The following is a 17437-nucleotide window of genomic DNA, read 5'->3' on the forward strand; positions in this document are numbered from 1 at the left end:
TTCTTTGCTTGATTAATAAATGCTTCACTGTTTGTTGACATGATCTATGGTTTTTACATTTCCAATCAAATTATTTCTTAAATACTCCCCTTCTCATGGATTTTTTTCTACAAGTATGAAGACTGGGGAAGAGTATCTGCTCTGGATTTATTTGTTGACTTTCTTAAGTCTCCAGACTCACTCACTCCAGAGTCTGTAACCCTCAAGGTCAAGAAATCCTTCTTTGTACCTCATCAAAACCAGTAGTTATGCCAGATTCCTCCTGTTAAATTTTACAAGAGAGATAATGTGTAACCTTTCCTGTCAAGGGTTCTTCGTATACTTGAAGAGTGTTAGAAAAAAAAAAAAAACAACAACGCTTCTAAGATTTAAAAATCCCATTGCGGGGGAAAATGTCAATCTAGAATTGGGTCTTCAAATCAGGAAGTTAAGCAAAGGCTGCCATAGGCATCCTTGGGGATAAGCCTGCTTTTTTTAGGGGCCCCCCGTTATTTAGTAATGCTACAGGGGGTACCTATTAGCACAAGGAACTCTGGGGATAGAGCAAGATACAAGGCAACAACTGAAAAACAAAACAAAACAGGAAAAGAGTATCTTCTCCATACCTCTAGGCCTTGTAGTGACGATGCTGTCTTGCTATTGTTCAGTGGTACTGAACTAAATGAGCACAGATTAAGAGACTCTGCTCTGAGTGAAAGAATCTGAATGTAATTCTGCTCCTTGGTGATCTGACTTCCCTATGAACGATACTACTTTTAAGACATTCGTAAGATGCTTTCAAAGTGTTAGTGGGTTTTTATAAAACATTGTATTTTGGTGTTTATGATGATTACCAAGAATATTTGCAAATACACTATTTGATAAATGTAAAACTAACATTTATGCAGGGGACAGTATACTGTCAAGGTTAAATTGAACGTCTTACCATTGACACACATTTCTTTCCTCCACTGAAAACTCTCATCAAGCATCTTCAGTGTTTCATCAACAATACTATGTCTCCACAGTAAGTAACTTTCAACCCAGTTATCATCTTGTTGTAGCCTTTCAACATCACGTGGATCATATTTATCTGGCTTATCTGGGGGAAAACAGTAATAAATAGCCAAGTCAGATACATTCTGCAGTGAGTAATAACACTAATGCCAGGAGAAAAAAGATAGGCAAGACAAAGGTAAGCTACAGAAGACAGCCACTTGAAGGATGCAGTTCAGATGAAAATGCAATGTAAAGGGTTGACGGAATTTCTAATTGAGGGGAGAATAAAGTTATCCAAAGATGGCAAGCTTACTTTAAAGGTTTATTTATTTGTGTGTGTGTGTGTGTGTGTGAGAGAGTGATAGTGATAGATAGATAGAGAGAGAGAGAGAGAGAGAGAGAGCATGCGCGCACAAGCAGGGGGAGCGGCAGGCAGGCAGAGGGAGAGGGAGAGGGAGAGGGAGAAGCAGGCTTCCCGCTGGGCAGGGAGCCCGATGCGGGGCTTGATCCCAGGACCCTGAGATCATGACCTAAGCTGCAGGCAGATGCTTAACCGACTGAGTCACCCAGGTGTCCCGGCAAGCTTATTTTAAATAAGCCATAGTAGAATTAAAAAATAAGACCACAGTAAAATGTTTAAAAGATTGTTATTTATTCATTTGAGAGAGAGAGACAGAGACAGAAAGAGCAGGAGCAGGGCGAGGAGCAGAGAGAGAGGGAGAAGCAGACTCCCTGCTGAGGTAGGAGTCCTACCACGTGGGGCTTGTTCCCAGGACCTGGAGAGATCATGACCTGAGCCAAAGGCAGATGTTTAACCATATGAGCCACCCGGGTGCCCCAAGACCACAGTAAAATATTTTGCATGACCCTCTCTAAAACTATAAACCAACATCTAGGAAGATTATGTTGCCTGAACTTGAAATCCTTACCCTGGTCAATGAAAAAAAAAATGAAGTTTTATATGTAAAGAAAGAAGTTGTACTTAAGAAGACATCTGTTTGGCAATATCGTTTCTTTTAAAGATTTATTTATTTTAGGGGGGAGAGGCAGAGAGAGTCTTAAGCAGACTCTGCACCGAGTGCAGAGCCCGACAAGGGGCTCGATCTCACACCCCTGAGATCATGACGTAAGCTAAAACCAAGAGTCAGATGCTCAACTGACTGTGCCACCCAGGTGCCCCTGGCAATGTCATTTTAAAAAAATGAAATACAAAATGGAAAACCGACCCTGTGTGTAGCAGTCAACATTTCCCGTAATTTACTGGAATAACCGTTTCCAATAATTTCTTATCATCTGCTTATGCACAAGCTATGGTACTTGATATTCCTCCTTCCACATCTTGCTTTATTTTTCTGTAACTGAACTTGGTCTCACAACCACCTCTGCACATCCAGATTCTACCATTCTGCAAGACTCCTTTCAAATGTTTCCTTCCACAAAAATTTCCCTGAGCCCAGAAGGAATTCCTTCCCTCCTGTGAACAGGTACAAGACTTAAACCAAGCCTTTCTTAAGGCACTTAGCATGTTTTCCCTTTAATCAGTTACGGCACATGTGCTGTAACTTGCCACACAGAGACTGTGTGTGAAAGCACAGCCTATATATTTTAGGACTCCTGCAAAGCAGGTTATACTAGTGCCACAAAAAGGCCTTCAGGAGACCTCAATCTATTCCTTCTCTATTTTCATTTTCTCAGTTAATGGTACCCTCCCAGGGGCCCAAGTGGGAACTTCAGAAAATTCCCTGGCTCCTTCATCTCCATTTCTTTTTTTTTTTTTTGCATCTCGTTAGATGCCAAGTTTTACAGATTCTATCTCCTCTCTATTTACTCCGCCTTATTTCAAGCCATCAGAGATAACAGCCAAAAGGCTGGAAAATATAAAGCACAAAGATTCTTCGTTGAGTCTCAATTTCCTTATCTTTAAACTGCTTTAGATAATGACAGGGTTGTGTGAAGATCAGATGAAAACGTATATATGAAAGTACTTGGAAATTTAAAGCGCTCTAAAATTTAAGATTAGTTCATGAATCATGCATTTGCACAGGGTTACCTTGGATATCTGGGCTCTATTTTGCTAATCTATGTGATGACTGATTCTATAGTAGGTAAACCCTGGAAAATGTTTTATGGCTCTGTTACTCAAAAATTCATCAGTATTCAAAGTCCAACTTTTTTTTAATTTATAAAATTGAGTCGGATATAAAAAAGTTGACACTGTTGCGCATCAGGAGGGCCCCTGTGAACACCTGTCCCCTGAAGAAGCACCCTCCAGTCTGGCCACTGCACAGCCCCCACTGCTCCACCAGTAATACACTGTTGTCCTTGAAGTTACAGGCTGGCTTCTTCGTTTGCAAGAACATTTCTGCCAAATGCTCAAGTCTGAATAACCAGTTTCCTCGCCACGAAAAATGTTGACTAATCCAGCTGGCAACTCAAACATGCAGAAGTGTTTCGTGTGTACTGCCCAATTTTGTCACACAGAACATTAAAAGGACATGTAATAAAGGGTCAAGGTTTAATAAAATGTACTGCTTCATCAGGGGCTTTCTAAAATAAAATTGGCTTCTTCTGCTTTTTTTTTTTTTTTTTTTAAAACTGAGAGTGCCCACAAGGAAGACTACAATGACCACTAGCCTTGATCTGGGCTGATGAGCCAGCAGTTTTGCCCATGGCTTCTGTGTAATCAGCTCAAATAGCAATATGATAAAAAAGGCAAATGGCTTCTTAGCATTATTATGAAAATAGTTTTGACCTCACAGGCTCCTGCAGAGTCTTGGGCACCCCCCAGGGTCCAAAGACTAAACTCAGAACCACTTACCTGGAACAATATATGGCAAGTGGTACAAACTCAATAAACATTAGCCATAGGAGAAGAAGACACCATGACTGTTGTTACTATCATTGTAACCACCGCTGACATTACCACTAGGGATACCATAAAAGAGACAGCACCTGTTACTATGAAATGTAAAGCAAACTGCTTTGGGATAGCTTTTAGGGATGGAGGTCTTTGAAATTAAAATCTCCATTTATAATAAAATGACTAATTACTGTTATTGTCAAGATGTGTGCTTATATATGAAATGCCTGTTAAACATTTAGCCCTATACAGCTAGGGAAAGAGAGCGCAGGAAAAGACAGAGAAGGAGAGGATTGGGGAGGAGGTCCTATATGGTGGGGGGGGGGAGGGAGGCAGGAAGAAAGTCGGGGCAGAAGAGGACGGAGAGGAGGGCTGAGGGCAGGAGAAGGGACACACACACACACACACACACACACACACACACACACACACACACACGAAAAGACAAGTCAACTGAACATTCAAGGTAAGGAGAGCTTGGCCGAGTGCAATAAGGGTGCTTATGACAACACAATTTGCTGCTTTCAAGCACAGCTCCCAGACAACTGAACCCTCAAGTGTGAGGTGGTTTTCAGAAAACCGGTCCTCTGGTAAATCCAGATGTCACAGGAATAAACTAAAGAGGTATACTCAGAAGGTAACTAAAGCTACCAAACACACATTTGTGCACATACATCTCTGCCACCTCCCACCTACTCACGACATCATTTTGAAAGACTTTACCTCTCAATAATTAAAGCATAAAAAACGAGGAAGAGATTAGTTGTGTACACGGACATGTATGTGTATGTCCATATTCTCATTATACCTTATCCTTACTACTTTCATCTTGCTGCAAACCAGCGAAAACTTCAGTGCAAACCAACATTCATCTCAAGTTATGGGATTTTAGCCTCAACTTTGCAGTTCTTCCAAACAGCTCAAAGCTCGTTTTGGCCACCCTTTGTAAGAAACCTTAACGGTTCACCCACGGTCTACTGTATTTTTCCACTATTTATTTCTTCTTATACAAATTCTGCTGTGTACATTGGTCCTGTACTTATATGGTGTTTCACCATCAAACACATACTCAAGTTCAGAATTTGGCAGAGAAAGAACTAAAGATAAATGGCAAGGGAGATTGAGCTCTCACACAGTACTAAGTGTTTCAGAGTAAAGATGACTTCTTTCTCTCAGCTTTTCATCTCTTTCTCTTCTGTTTGTACGTACACACACACCCCCTCACACCCCTTCATACTGTCTCTCACGTATACATTCCAAAAAATTTTTTAAGTTTTGCAGGATACAGTTTTTACTTGTAAAATGGTGAATTTCATCAACTTTTCTTTTTCTCCCTCGTACTCGTTGGCTGGTGAAATTACCAACAGGTCAGAACTGTATTTTAAAGGTAACGAATATGAAAAAAAGATCTAGCCAGATTCAGGATATGGGGCAGAGTGATGGAATCAGAAGACCCATGCTACTATGTATAGGGACTGAGCAAGTCACTGATTTTCTTCTCTGTAAAATGGAGATAAGGTCTGCCTACCCACAGTCTTATGAAGATCAAGAACACTGAAAATTTTAAATACTATATAAATGAATTTTCATTAACCTAAGGTAGAATGCTATCCATGAATATAACATTAAATTCTAATTGGCCCATTAATCAGTTGAGAAAATCCTAGAAGTATACTGTAGTTATTATAAATGTGCCTAAAATTCAGATAAAGGTTGGAAAAAATACAAAAGTATTCTGATAATGAAAACTAGAGAAAAATTCTTAACTAGACAACATAATGACATTCAAAAGCAGCAAATATACAACTATCAAACATTATAGTAATTTAAAACCTCCTAAACCCTCTTATTTCTCCAGGACTTTGAGCACTGATCCACTTAAAGTCCTGGTAGGGCCCCGGAAGAGCATCTGTACTGTCTGGAACACTTCTATTGGCTGGAATGTGTTACTGTCAACAGTGGGAGTGATCAGGCTGAAATAACAAAATATTCCCTTAAGGACATCCTTAAGGGAATTTTAGTAGGTCACAACCTACCCTAAATCTCCCTTTTCCTGTGACATCATCTGGTGAAAGACTGAGAGGCAGGTGCTCTTTTAAAATGAGATTAAGCCACACACACACACACAAAAAAAGATGGGATTAAGCCACTAGCCTATAGCAGTGATTCTCAAACTTCAGGACCTGTCAGAACCACCAGGAGGGCTTGTTTAAAAGGGGGATTACTGGACCCCACTCCCAGAGTACTTAATTCATGGACGGGAACCAAGAATCTGCATTTGTAACAAGTTCCTACAGGATGCTGACTGCTGTTGGTCCAGGGATCACACTTTGAGAACCACGGTCTATTACAGGTGTTGGAACACTTTCTGTAAAGGGCCAGATGGTAAATACCTAAATATCTTAGACTTTGAAGGCCAAACTGGCTGCCACTGCTGATTATTCTTCTTCTTTTTTTTAAGTAATCCTTTAAAAATACAAAAACCATTCTTAGTGCAAGGGCTATACAAAAAGAAAACTTTGCTGACCTATGATTTGTTGTAGAGAGGGGAGGTGCTTTCTATCTTAGATGATATATATCTCCGTTTATTTATTCAGGTCTTCTTTCAATGTTCTTTAGTAACACAATTTTCTTGATAAAAGAAAAAATGTTGCAAATTTCTTCTATTAGATCATGATGCACTTTAGAGATTTTTGTGTTGCTATATGAGCCAATAAAGAGTAGCAAACCCTCTACCTCTTATTTTCCTTGCCATATTGGTAACTAGGTTATTTTATATACTGAAGAATTTTAGAAATAATAGTGGCGATCACTGCCTTTCCCTTGACTTTATGGGAGTTACTTTGAAGTTTCACAATTAAACATAACCTTTGTTGTAGGTTTTTAGGAGATACACTTAGAACAAAGAAAGTTTTCCTTGTTTGCACGAAGTTTTGTTTGCTTTACACAAAGCTGAATTATAGCCAGTGTGGTTTCTGTCTTTGTTGAAATAAAAGCCTTTCATTTAATTTTGTTAATGCATATATATATTTCTATTTGCTCAAGTAATTATAGAAAAAAAGAAAGAAAACAAATATGGTTAACTAAAGAGAAAAGAGAAGGGACAGAAGAGGCACATGAAGAGAAGGGACAGAAGAGGCACATGAGATGAAAGACCTCTCAATGTTTACCTTTTTATGTGGTTTTGATTGTTGAACCTGACCTATTCAGTAATGTCATTGAGAAGCATGTTGTTAATGTGGTAAGTTCCTCTGCTGCATTTTCTGTTACCATCTTTGTGTTCCTGGGAGTAGCCAACTGCTTGGGCCTTATCTGTGGGCACGTCTCTCTGCAAAGGGGACAGTGGTAGGGACCTACGGCTGCCAACTCAGTCTCTTTAATGGTCACTGATCCAGTTAGGCTTTATACTTCTCATTGAGACAAAGTGAGAGGATTTTTCTCCTCTCCATAAAGTTTTCCACTTAATCTAAGCTTTATAACTTACTGTGATAAAGCTGGTGACTGTATTCTCCTATGATTTTTAAAATCTCTACCACATCTTTAATTATGTGTGCTTTTGGCTCCTCCTGTCTTTGCATTTTCCCCTTGCTCTTAGTCATCCTAGGCTTGTCTGTTTCACTAGTCCTTTCAAAAAACCAGCTTATGTTTATTACACCGACTATCTTCTTTCTTTTTTTTTTTTTTTCAAGATTTTATTTATTTATTCGACAGAGAGAGAGAGAGAGCACAAGCAGGGGGAGTGGGAGGCAGAGGCAGAGGGAGAAGCAGGCTCCCCGCAGAGCAGGGGGAGCCCGATGTGGGACTCGATCCCAGGACCCTGGGATCATGACCTGAGCCGAAGGCAGTCGCTTAACCAACTGAGCCACCCAGGCGCCCTATCTTCTTTCCTATATCATGAATATCTGCTCCTGTTTCCTTCTACTTTCTCTGTATTTACTCATGTTCATTTTGTAGCTCCTTGAATTGAATTATAGCTGATTTTAATTTGGGCCTTGTTTCCTAATCAATGAACGTAAGACCCTAGATACTCTGTTGCTCAGCTTTAACTATTTAGTAATTTCCATTGTGATATCCTCTTTAACCCATGGGTTATTTAGCAGAGCTAAGAATTACACACAATACAGGGAAGTTGTTAACCCGTGGGTTATTTAGAGGTGTGTTATTTTAGTTTCCTAACATTTGATTTGTTTTTAAGTACCTGTTTGACTTGTTTTTGTCTTTTGGTGCCAAAACCTGGGACTGTGACTTCTAATACAGTTGCTTAATGGTGTGAAAACATGGGTCTGTATGATGTAGCTGCTTTGGAATTTCTGAGACTTCCCTTATGACTTAATATGTGGTGAATGTTTGCAAAAGCTCCAAGAGCACAAATATATTTTCTAAAGTATATATATTCCCTATTTGTTGAGAAGGGACTATACATTCATATATACACATACATATATATCTTTGATCAACTTTGTTCATTGTGTTAGAGTCTAAAATCTTGGGGCACCTGACTGGCTGTCAGTAGAGCATGAGGCTCTTGATCTCAGGGTCCCGAGTTTGAGCCCCATGTTGGGGGTAGAGAGTTTACTTAACAAAACATAATTTGAAGGATCCCTTGCCTGCATGCTCTGCGTATTTCTCAAAGAGGTTTGTTAAAATCTTTCAACATGTTTGTGTATTTCTTGAATTTCTCTCATAATTCTGGGAGCTTTTGCTTTATATATGTGAAGGCTTATACTGTGAGATACTTATGTTATTAGTTCTAAATGTTAAACCTTTTCAGGGTTCCATTAATCAACAGTAGAATCCCTTTTTAAGTGTATTAATGTTTTTCACCTAAATATCTTGTCTAATGAAAATGCAGCCAACACAGTATCACTTTTGGTTAGTATACTTTGTTTTGTACACTTTTTTCCATCTCCTTACTTTAACCTTTCTACATTAATATTCCATTGTGTGTATTCAAATAACAATTGACTAAATACAAGTTGATATCCTAGAAGTGACAGTGTACTAGTAACAGACTCTTTAAGTTGCATATCTCACTTAACATTCAAGAGGAACATATACGAAGAATAGGTATCAACAATTTAAAGAGATAAGTCAAAAAAACATTTGCCAGGCACTGATAAAAGTCATTACTGAGAATAAGGATTCAAAAATAAGCAGGTCTACCAATTCTCTATCCTATCACCAATTTTACCCCTCGAGTCTCCATGTGAAGTTACAATCTTACATGAATGGATAAAGACGATGTGGTATACATACACAATGGAATACTACTCAGCCATCAAAAAATAAAATCTTACCATTTGCAACGTTGTGGATGGAACTAGAGGGTATTATGCTAAGTGAAATAAGTCAATCAGAGAAAGAGAATGATCATATGATCTCACTCATATTTGGAATTTAAGAAACAAAACAGAGGATCATAGGGGAAGGGAGGGAAAAATAAAACAAGACAAAATCAGAGCAGGAGACAAACCATAGCAGACTCTTAAATCATAGGAAACAAATGGAGGGGAGGGGGGTGGGGGGATAGGGTCCCTGGGTGATGTAATGAGCACTGCTGATTATGTAAGATTGACGAATCACTGAACTCTACCTCTGAAACTAATAATACACTATATGTTAATTAATTGAATTCACATAAAAAAATAAAATAAAATACAACATAAAAGAATTTACAATCTTATATTCTCTATGACAGAGGCTTGGTATTTTTAGATATGTAAAATAAGGACAAAAAAATCGATAAACTCTTAAAATCTTTTCCTCTTGCTCTGATCATAACTTTTTTTTTTTAAAGATTTATTTATTTTTATTTTCAGAGAGTGAGAATGAGAGAGAGAGAGAGCACATGAGAGGGGGGAGGGTCAGAGGGAGAAGCAGGCTCCTCGCCGAGCAGGGAGCCCGATGCGGGACTCGATCCCGGGACTCCGGGATCATGACCTGAGCCGAAGGCAGTCGCTTAACCAACTGAGCCACCCAGGCGCCCTGATCATGACAACTTTAAAAGGTTTACTGTGAGAATGTTAAAGATGGAACAAAATTTAAGAAAATGCAAGTGTCTGTCTACCTATCTGGTATAGGCTTCCACTATTGAAGGATAATACATAACTAATTAGCTTTGAAGACTAATTTATGCTCTCTCACTATATGCTAGCTCAGAATGGAGCTAGGTATTGCAGACGCAAAGATGAATAAAGCCTGAGTGGATCCCCTGGGGGGTTCATAATCTAGAGACTTATGTAAAACATTCAATAGTGTTTTAGTGACACTTTAAATGTCATTTTCCTTCTATTCTTCCTCTCCAGAGAGGGCAGCTGCTAAGGACAATCCCTGTTTTATGTACTCTTTACCTACAGAGGTTCCTTCCAGTCTCTGCTAATCATCCTGCCCTTGAAATTCTCTCAGAGATCATCCTGGTTCTTCCACTTCTCTAATCACTTTGTCTCCTTCAGCCTAATAAAATGAAGGCACTCTTCAAGATTAACTGCTTAATGGAAAAAAAAAGACAAAAGAAAGACATTAAAAAATGATCTAAAAGTTATACTTAAGATGAAACAATAATGATCCCAGATGCAAGATCTAAAACTCAAGAAGGGATGGCAAATAAAGATATTAGTAAATATATGGTAAGTAGACAAAAACTAACATATAAAACAATAATAAATGGAGGGAGGGGTGAATATGGAGAATGAGGTTAGAACTACACAATGACTATATTTTTCAGGGAGTAGAAAAGAGGAAACACTCCTAACTCATTTTATGAAGCTTGCATGATCTTGATGTCAAAATTGCACAAGTAAAGTATAAGAAAGGAAAATTACAGGCTAATTTATGAATACAGATGTAAAACCCCAGCTAACTGAATACAGCAATGTATTTTAAAAACCTGATTAATAGAGTCCACAACATTAACAGATTAAAAAGGAAAAAAAAACAAACATCTCATCAGATACAGTAAATGTGTTCAATAGATGAAGAAAATGCATTTAGTAAAATTCCCCCATCATCGTGATGAGAACAAAGCAACAAACAAAAACCAAAACCAACAAACCAGAAGGAAACTTCTTCATTTTCATAAAGGATATCTACAGGGATCATACTTGATGGTGACATGTTTGGGGCTATCTTTCTAAGATCAGGAACAAGACAAGTAGGCTTTTCTCACTGCTTCAATTCAACAGTGTTCTAAACTCCAGCCAGTGTAAAATAAAAGCATTTAAAGTTGTAAGAATTGGGAAGTTAGAAAGAAAACTCATTACTTCAAGGTGATATTATTGTGTACACAGAAATTCCGAACTAATCTAGAGATAAATTATGAAAATTAGTAAGAGCCGGTAAGGTTTTTGAATTCAATATTAATGTAAAAAAGTCAAAAGTACTTTCTGTTAACCACAAACAATCAGAAAATAAATTCTTAAGAGATACCATTTAAACAATCACAAAAATAAAACATGTAAGTACCCGGGAATGAATTTAAGCAAAGTGAGTTAACCTCTATGGAGAAAATTATAAATCTTTCAATAAGGAAGAGTTTAGCAAAGATATACCAGGCTCTTGTTTAGGAAAACACCACCCTGATGATGTCAAGCCTCTCAGAATTGGTCTTCTCATTTAACACAATTCCATTCAAAATCCCAGCAACAGTTGGTTTTTTTGCAGAAACATAAGCTGATTCTAGAACTCAGAGAGAGGAACAACAGGCCAAGAGTCTGAAGAAGTGATTTTCTCAGAAGCAGAAACCAAATGGTCCATAAAGATATGAAGAAATGCTCAATCTCGCAGGTACTCAAAGCAATGCAAATTAAAACCACAATGAGATATCCCTACACCTTAATCAGATGGGCAAAAACGAAACAAAACAAAACAAAACAACAAAACACCACCGCCACCACCAAATTTTAGAATGTGGAAACTGCTGGTTAAAATGAAAACTGGTATTATCACTTTGGGAACTAGTTTGGCATTACTTAGTAAAGCTGAACATGTGCCTCGTCGATGACCCACACATTTCACTGTCGGGTGCAAACCCTAGAGCAGCAGTCCTCAAACTTCTTGGTCTCAGGACCCCTTTTACACTCTTAAAAATAACTGAGGACTCCAAAGAGCTTTTTTATTTATATGGGTTATAGTTACCAGTAGTTATTCTATTAGGTATTAGAACTGAGGAAAGTTTTAGGGGCGCCTTGGTGGCTCAGTTGTTGAGCGTCTGCCTTCGGCTCAGGTCATGATCCCGGGGTCCTGGGATCGAGCCCCACATCAGGCTCCCTGCTCGGTGGGAAGCCTGCTTCTCCCTCTCCCACTCCCCCTGCTTGTGTTCCCTCTCTCGCTGTGTCTCTCTGTCAAATAAATAAATAAAATCTTTAAAAAAAAAAGAACTGAGGAAAGTTTTAAACATGAGAACACACAAGCACATATTCTATCAGCTGTCAGAGCAATGACATCACCATGTGCCATGTGACCTCTGGAAAATGCCAATGTATGCTTGTGAGAGAATGACAGTGAAAAAGGAAAATGATGTTTTGGTGTCATTATAAAAGTTGTTTCCACCTCTCCAGCTCCTTGAAATGGTCTCAAGGAACTACGGTTCCTGGACCAATTTGAGAACCACTGTGCTAGAGAAAGTCTAGGCACCAGACATGTTTATTTTTTTATTTTTATTTTTTTTAAACATTTGTTTATTTATCTTGAGAGAGTGAGAACGAGAGAGAGAGAGAGTACATGAGAGCGGGGAGGGTTAGAGGGAGAAGCAGACTCCCCGCTGAGCAGGGAGCCTGATGCGGGACTCGATCCTGGGACTCCAGGATCATGACCTGAGCCGAAGGCAGTAGCTTAACCAACTGAGCCACCCAGGCACCCCGGCCCCAGACATGTTTAAAAATGTTTGCAGCAGCCTTGCGCATAATAGCAAAGCCTAGAAACCACCCCAAATCCATCAACTGACATTTTCATTCCATGCACTACTACACAGCTATCAAAAGCAATCAATTACACTTATGTTTGATAATACAAATGACTCGAGTAATAGAAGCAAGTCATGGAAAAATACATTCAGCTTTTATTTTAAAGTTCAAAAACAGCTAAACTTAATAAAGTATTGGTGAAGAATACATCATAGGTGGTAAAGCTAATGAAAAGCAAGAGAATGACTAACACCAAATGCAGGACACACCACTGCCCCTGAATGGCAGTGTTAAGTACAAGGGTGTTCACTTTATTCATGTTTCATACAATTTTTACTTAAAAGAGATTTCAAATTGTAAAAAATAATAAACCAAGACAAAGCAAAAATTAAAGGACTAGGAAATTATCAAACGAGAGAAAATTATTTAACTTAACAGCAATGAAAGAAACCAAAGGAATGGGTAATTTTGAATACATTAAAAACATGAAAAAAGTGAAAGTGACATAAACAAGAAAAAGCCCAAACCATTTTTAAAAGCCATAGTAATGAAAAAAAATTTAAACTACAAATCGATGTAAATATCCGAAAAGAAGTTTACTCTCACTAGCAACCAGATGCAAACTAAAACAAAGAACCATCAGGTAAGGAGTGAGGACTTAACACGTGGGTAAGGCCGTGGTGAGACCAACACTGTAACACAGCCGGTGGGAATGAAGCTTGGTGCAACTTCTGGGGAGGAAACGGCAGCACATATATGAAGTGTCTTAAATATATTCATTCTCTTGAAACTAGTAATTCTCCTTCTAGATATGAGTCTTAAGGAAACAATCTGAACTACTGCACAAAAAACTGTACTAACAAAAAAACTGGAAAAAATATAAATATCCAAATAGGAAGTCTTAAGATAAAAGAAAATTATCTCTTATTTATTGAGCTGAATATTAAATAGTAATGTAAAACACTGTTTACTTCATCAATCTAGGGAAATAAATTTGATTGTGTCAATAAAAAAATGCAAGCCCTAAAATTACATACACAATAGTCTTTTAACTTTTTTTTTTTTTAATGTATAGAAAAAAAAAAAGACTGAGGGCGCCTGCAGGGCTCAGCTGGTTAAGTGTCCCGACTCAGCTCAGCTCAGGTCTCAATCCCAGGATCCTGAGTTCAAGCCCAGCAGCGTGTGGAGCCTATTAAGAAAAAAACCAAAAACTAAACGGAAAAAATGCATCCATTGTTAGCAGAGCTATCTCAGGATGGTTAGCTTATGGGGGACTCTTTGGGCTTTTCTGGTATCATCCAAATTCATTTATATGAATTCATATACTTGTAAAGTCAAGAAACAAACCTAAAATAAGAAAACACACCAATCCCTCAACTGCTCTCCAAACTCAATAAAGTACAAACACATTGACTCTCTACACTACATTCCCACTGTTGTTAGCGGGCGTGCTTACCCTCTTTAAAGCTCATCAAAGCGGATTTCCCAGGGCTTCCCACTACAGTGCCTTAGCTCAGAACTATTTGATCCATCTAGATCACATTCTCTACCTGGCCAAGTTCTGCCATTTTCCAAAATTCCACCTTTCCGAAGTTTCCACCTTTTCTAAGTTTTTTCTCACTTGGTGCTAACCCAATCACCCCAACCACGTGTGACTTTTTTCCTTGTCTTTGATTTCTACAGAAATGATTTTAGCCCTCATTCTTTTTTTTTTTTAAAGATTTTTATTTATTTGAGAGAGAGAGAGAGAGAGAGAGCGAGCGAGAGCACATGAGAGGGGGGAGGGTCAGGGGGAGAAGCAGACTCCCTGCTGAGCAGGGAGCCCCATGTGGGACTCGATCCTGACACTCCAGGATCGTGACTCGAGCTGAAGGCAGTCGCTTAACCAACTGAGCCACCCAGGCGCCCAGCACTCTCCTTCTTGATACAATTTGCCTGAATTCTAATAGTTAGCTCTGTCTTAATGCCTCTACTAGATTGTAGTAGTTCAGGAGGGAGCTCTATCCCTCTTCAGTTCTTTCTCTAGTAAGGACATACTGTTTCTCAGAATTAAGCACATAATGAGTATCTGAGGAACCAAATAAATTACTGTCACAAGGGAGTAGTCTCTTGCCTTGGCCACCAGGAGGAAGAGAGAACGGGAAATGTTTCTCGTTTGAGACTCAGCATGGAATTTCTCACAGAAACAATGAGGGAAAAAAAGGACCACTTGTAATGCATAAAACAATTATGAACCTTTATTCTTTCTGACAGCTACAAATCTATCCATAATTGGTAACTTAATTTCTATGGAAACAAAAATGTGCTTGGAATTCCCAAGAACCTATCTCCAAGTTTTTGGAGTACAGCCAGTGCTTAAAGTGACATATTTGCAGATAATATTTTCTTTTAGGAAAAACATCACGTTTGTTTGCTTAAGTTAGCCTTAAGCGTCTTCTGAAACAAAACATTGTGACAATAGAAAGGGTGAAATGAAAGAGGAGCTAGGAAAGTGCAGGTTCTCTAAGCACTTGAGTTAATTTCTAAAAAGTAAACTTGAAAAGGTGAACATAGGCAGATCAAAAACCCCTTTTTACCACTTTCCTACTTTACCTTTACCTGATGCAGTATCTCAGGAAACAACTCAAACTTTAAAGGTAGAAAGTCTTTGCAGGTTTTTATTTTCCCTTCACCGTGCAAGTCTTTGAATTAATTTAGTATTTACAGGAGCTGTGCAGATAACCCGCTCACATGAATTCACACGAACCCAACCCTCCCTATACTTAATGCCATAGAGTGCTTACTTTGAAATAATGCTCGTCTTTATGAAACATATTGTGAGGGTTGCTCTTCGCCAGATTTTGGGGGGGGGGTGGGATGGGGAGCCAATTAGGACAACTCATAACGCAGACTCGGATTAATCTCCCTATGTATATATATAAGCATTGCTATATTGAGTATATATTGAAAACTGTGCTAGGTATAGAGAGGTGAGACAGTCCCTGCCCTCAATGCCCACAGGTTGCCCCAGACCCATATACATTCTACTGGAGGAAATGAACAATAAGCAAGTAAACAAATGAACATGATAATTACAGGTTACGGTAAGAGCTGTAAAGGAGACAAAATAAACAGGGAGGCTATTTAGTCATCAGCAAAGGCCTCTCAGATACATTTAAACCAAGATGGAAAAGAAAAAAAGGACCTAGCCGTGCACACTATCTGGGCAAGAGCCTCCCAAAGAGAAGTGGAAAGGTCCCAAGATAAAAACAGATACAGTCTGTCTGAAGAGCATAAAAGAAGCAGTGTGGCTGGTCATGTTTTTCAAACCCTGGGTCATGTAGGATGTGATGTCAATTTTGTGGGTCACCGCAATGGGGAGTCACAGGTTTTCAGAATAAGTATTCCTTAAGGAACTTTTGCTCCAGTTATGTATGTGTGAGCGTGTACTAGATTGCAATGTGTGATATGTTTCTTACTGTGGGCAGTGGTGAAAACTGTACTAAGCGATGAGAGTAATTATAAATTAGGATGGACGGTTGGGCAAGAGCAACAGCATACACGGCCTTGCATTGTAGGCCACCATAAAGAATTGAGATTTTTATTATAAACACAGTGGGAACATATTGAAGAGTTTCAAGTTAGGGAGTGACATGATCTAATTCAACATGATGGTGTTGCCAAAAGATTTTCACTATAGTGAAATTCAGAAAACTAGCCCAGGCCTAGCCGCTAACACCAAGGATTTGGAGTGAATCACTTAATTTCTCTAGGTCTTACTTTCTTCATTTTAAATATGAGAAGTCTGGACCAAGGTAACTTTTAAGATCTTATCTATTGCTAAACTTGTATGACTATATATATAGACACACACACACACACACACAATGTATACATATATTCTGCTTCCTCCATTGGGCATAAATACCTGACTATTGGGGAGACACTAGCCCATTAGGTCAAGTTTTGGGATACTTCTTAAAATACTACAAACCGTGTAAATATAAGAATTACATTTCTATAGAAAGCAATTTTAGAATTATCTTTTTTACTGGAACAAGCTATATTACTTAAATGAGATCTCTGGGCTAAGTGAATCAAGTGCTTTTACAACTCTCTAGTGCAAAGTTTGGGATATGAAGAAAATTGACAGGGAGGATGAATAGATTTACTGACTAGGTTATTTGGAACACATTTCCTTATTTGTTCTAGGTCATCACTGACATTTAATCTAGGGCAGTCTAAAGTTGCAGAAAACCTCTGCTGAGCACTAAAGTCAAGATGCAGAAGTTTAACCCCTTCCACAGCAACCAAACCAACCGACTTGAGACAAAATATTCATTGAGAGCCTACAATAGGTTAACCCCATGCTAGACAGTTTGATCTATGTTTTTTCAGTTAATCCTCCTAATTACTCATATTTCACAGATAAGGAAACAGGGGCTTAGAAAAGACAACCAAGCTAGTAAGTGGCAGGGTCAGGATTCACTATTTCATATTTATACTAAATTATCCTGCAGGTTTTAAAAAATTACTGTACACGGATTAAATCATCAGTTTCAAGTATCTGGGACATCTGTTCAACCATATGAACACATAATGTTCAACTAATAAATCAATTCCGGACACACAGGTACTTTGGCTAGGTACAGTGTGGGATGAAAGAGAACTTGTTCCAGCCCTGGAAGGCCTACTCCGTGGGTAGCATACTGGATTGTAT

The 17437-nt window shown here is 38.6% G+C and overlaps 1 protein-coding gene across 2 annotated transcripts in view; it reads right to left on the reverse strand.

The window, feature by feature from the left end:
- Nucleotides 1-17437, reverse strand: part of MOSPD2 (motile sperm domain containing 2) — a 57998-nt gene that overhangs the window by 39749 nt on the left and 812 nt on the right. For both annotated transcript variants that reach the window (XM_028115071.2, XM_028115070.2), the window contains exon 3: nt 926-1081. In XM_028115071.2, coding sequence (XP_027970872.1) covers nt 926-1081 — 156 coding nt within the window. The remainder of the gene's footprint in view (nt 1-925; nt 1082-17437) is intronic.

This window comes from Eumetopias jubatus, unplaced genomic scaffold, assembly GCF_037043125.1.
Source record: "Eumetopias jubatus isolate StellerSeaLion01/CBP00866 unplaced genomic scaffold, mEumJub1_p1.0 scaffold_11, whole genome shotgun sequence".
In the NCBI taxonomy this organism is placed as follows: domain Eukaryota; kingdom Metazoa; phylum Chordata; class Mammalia; order Carnivora; family Otariidae; genus Eumetopias; species Eumetopias jubatus.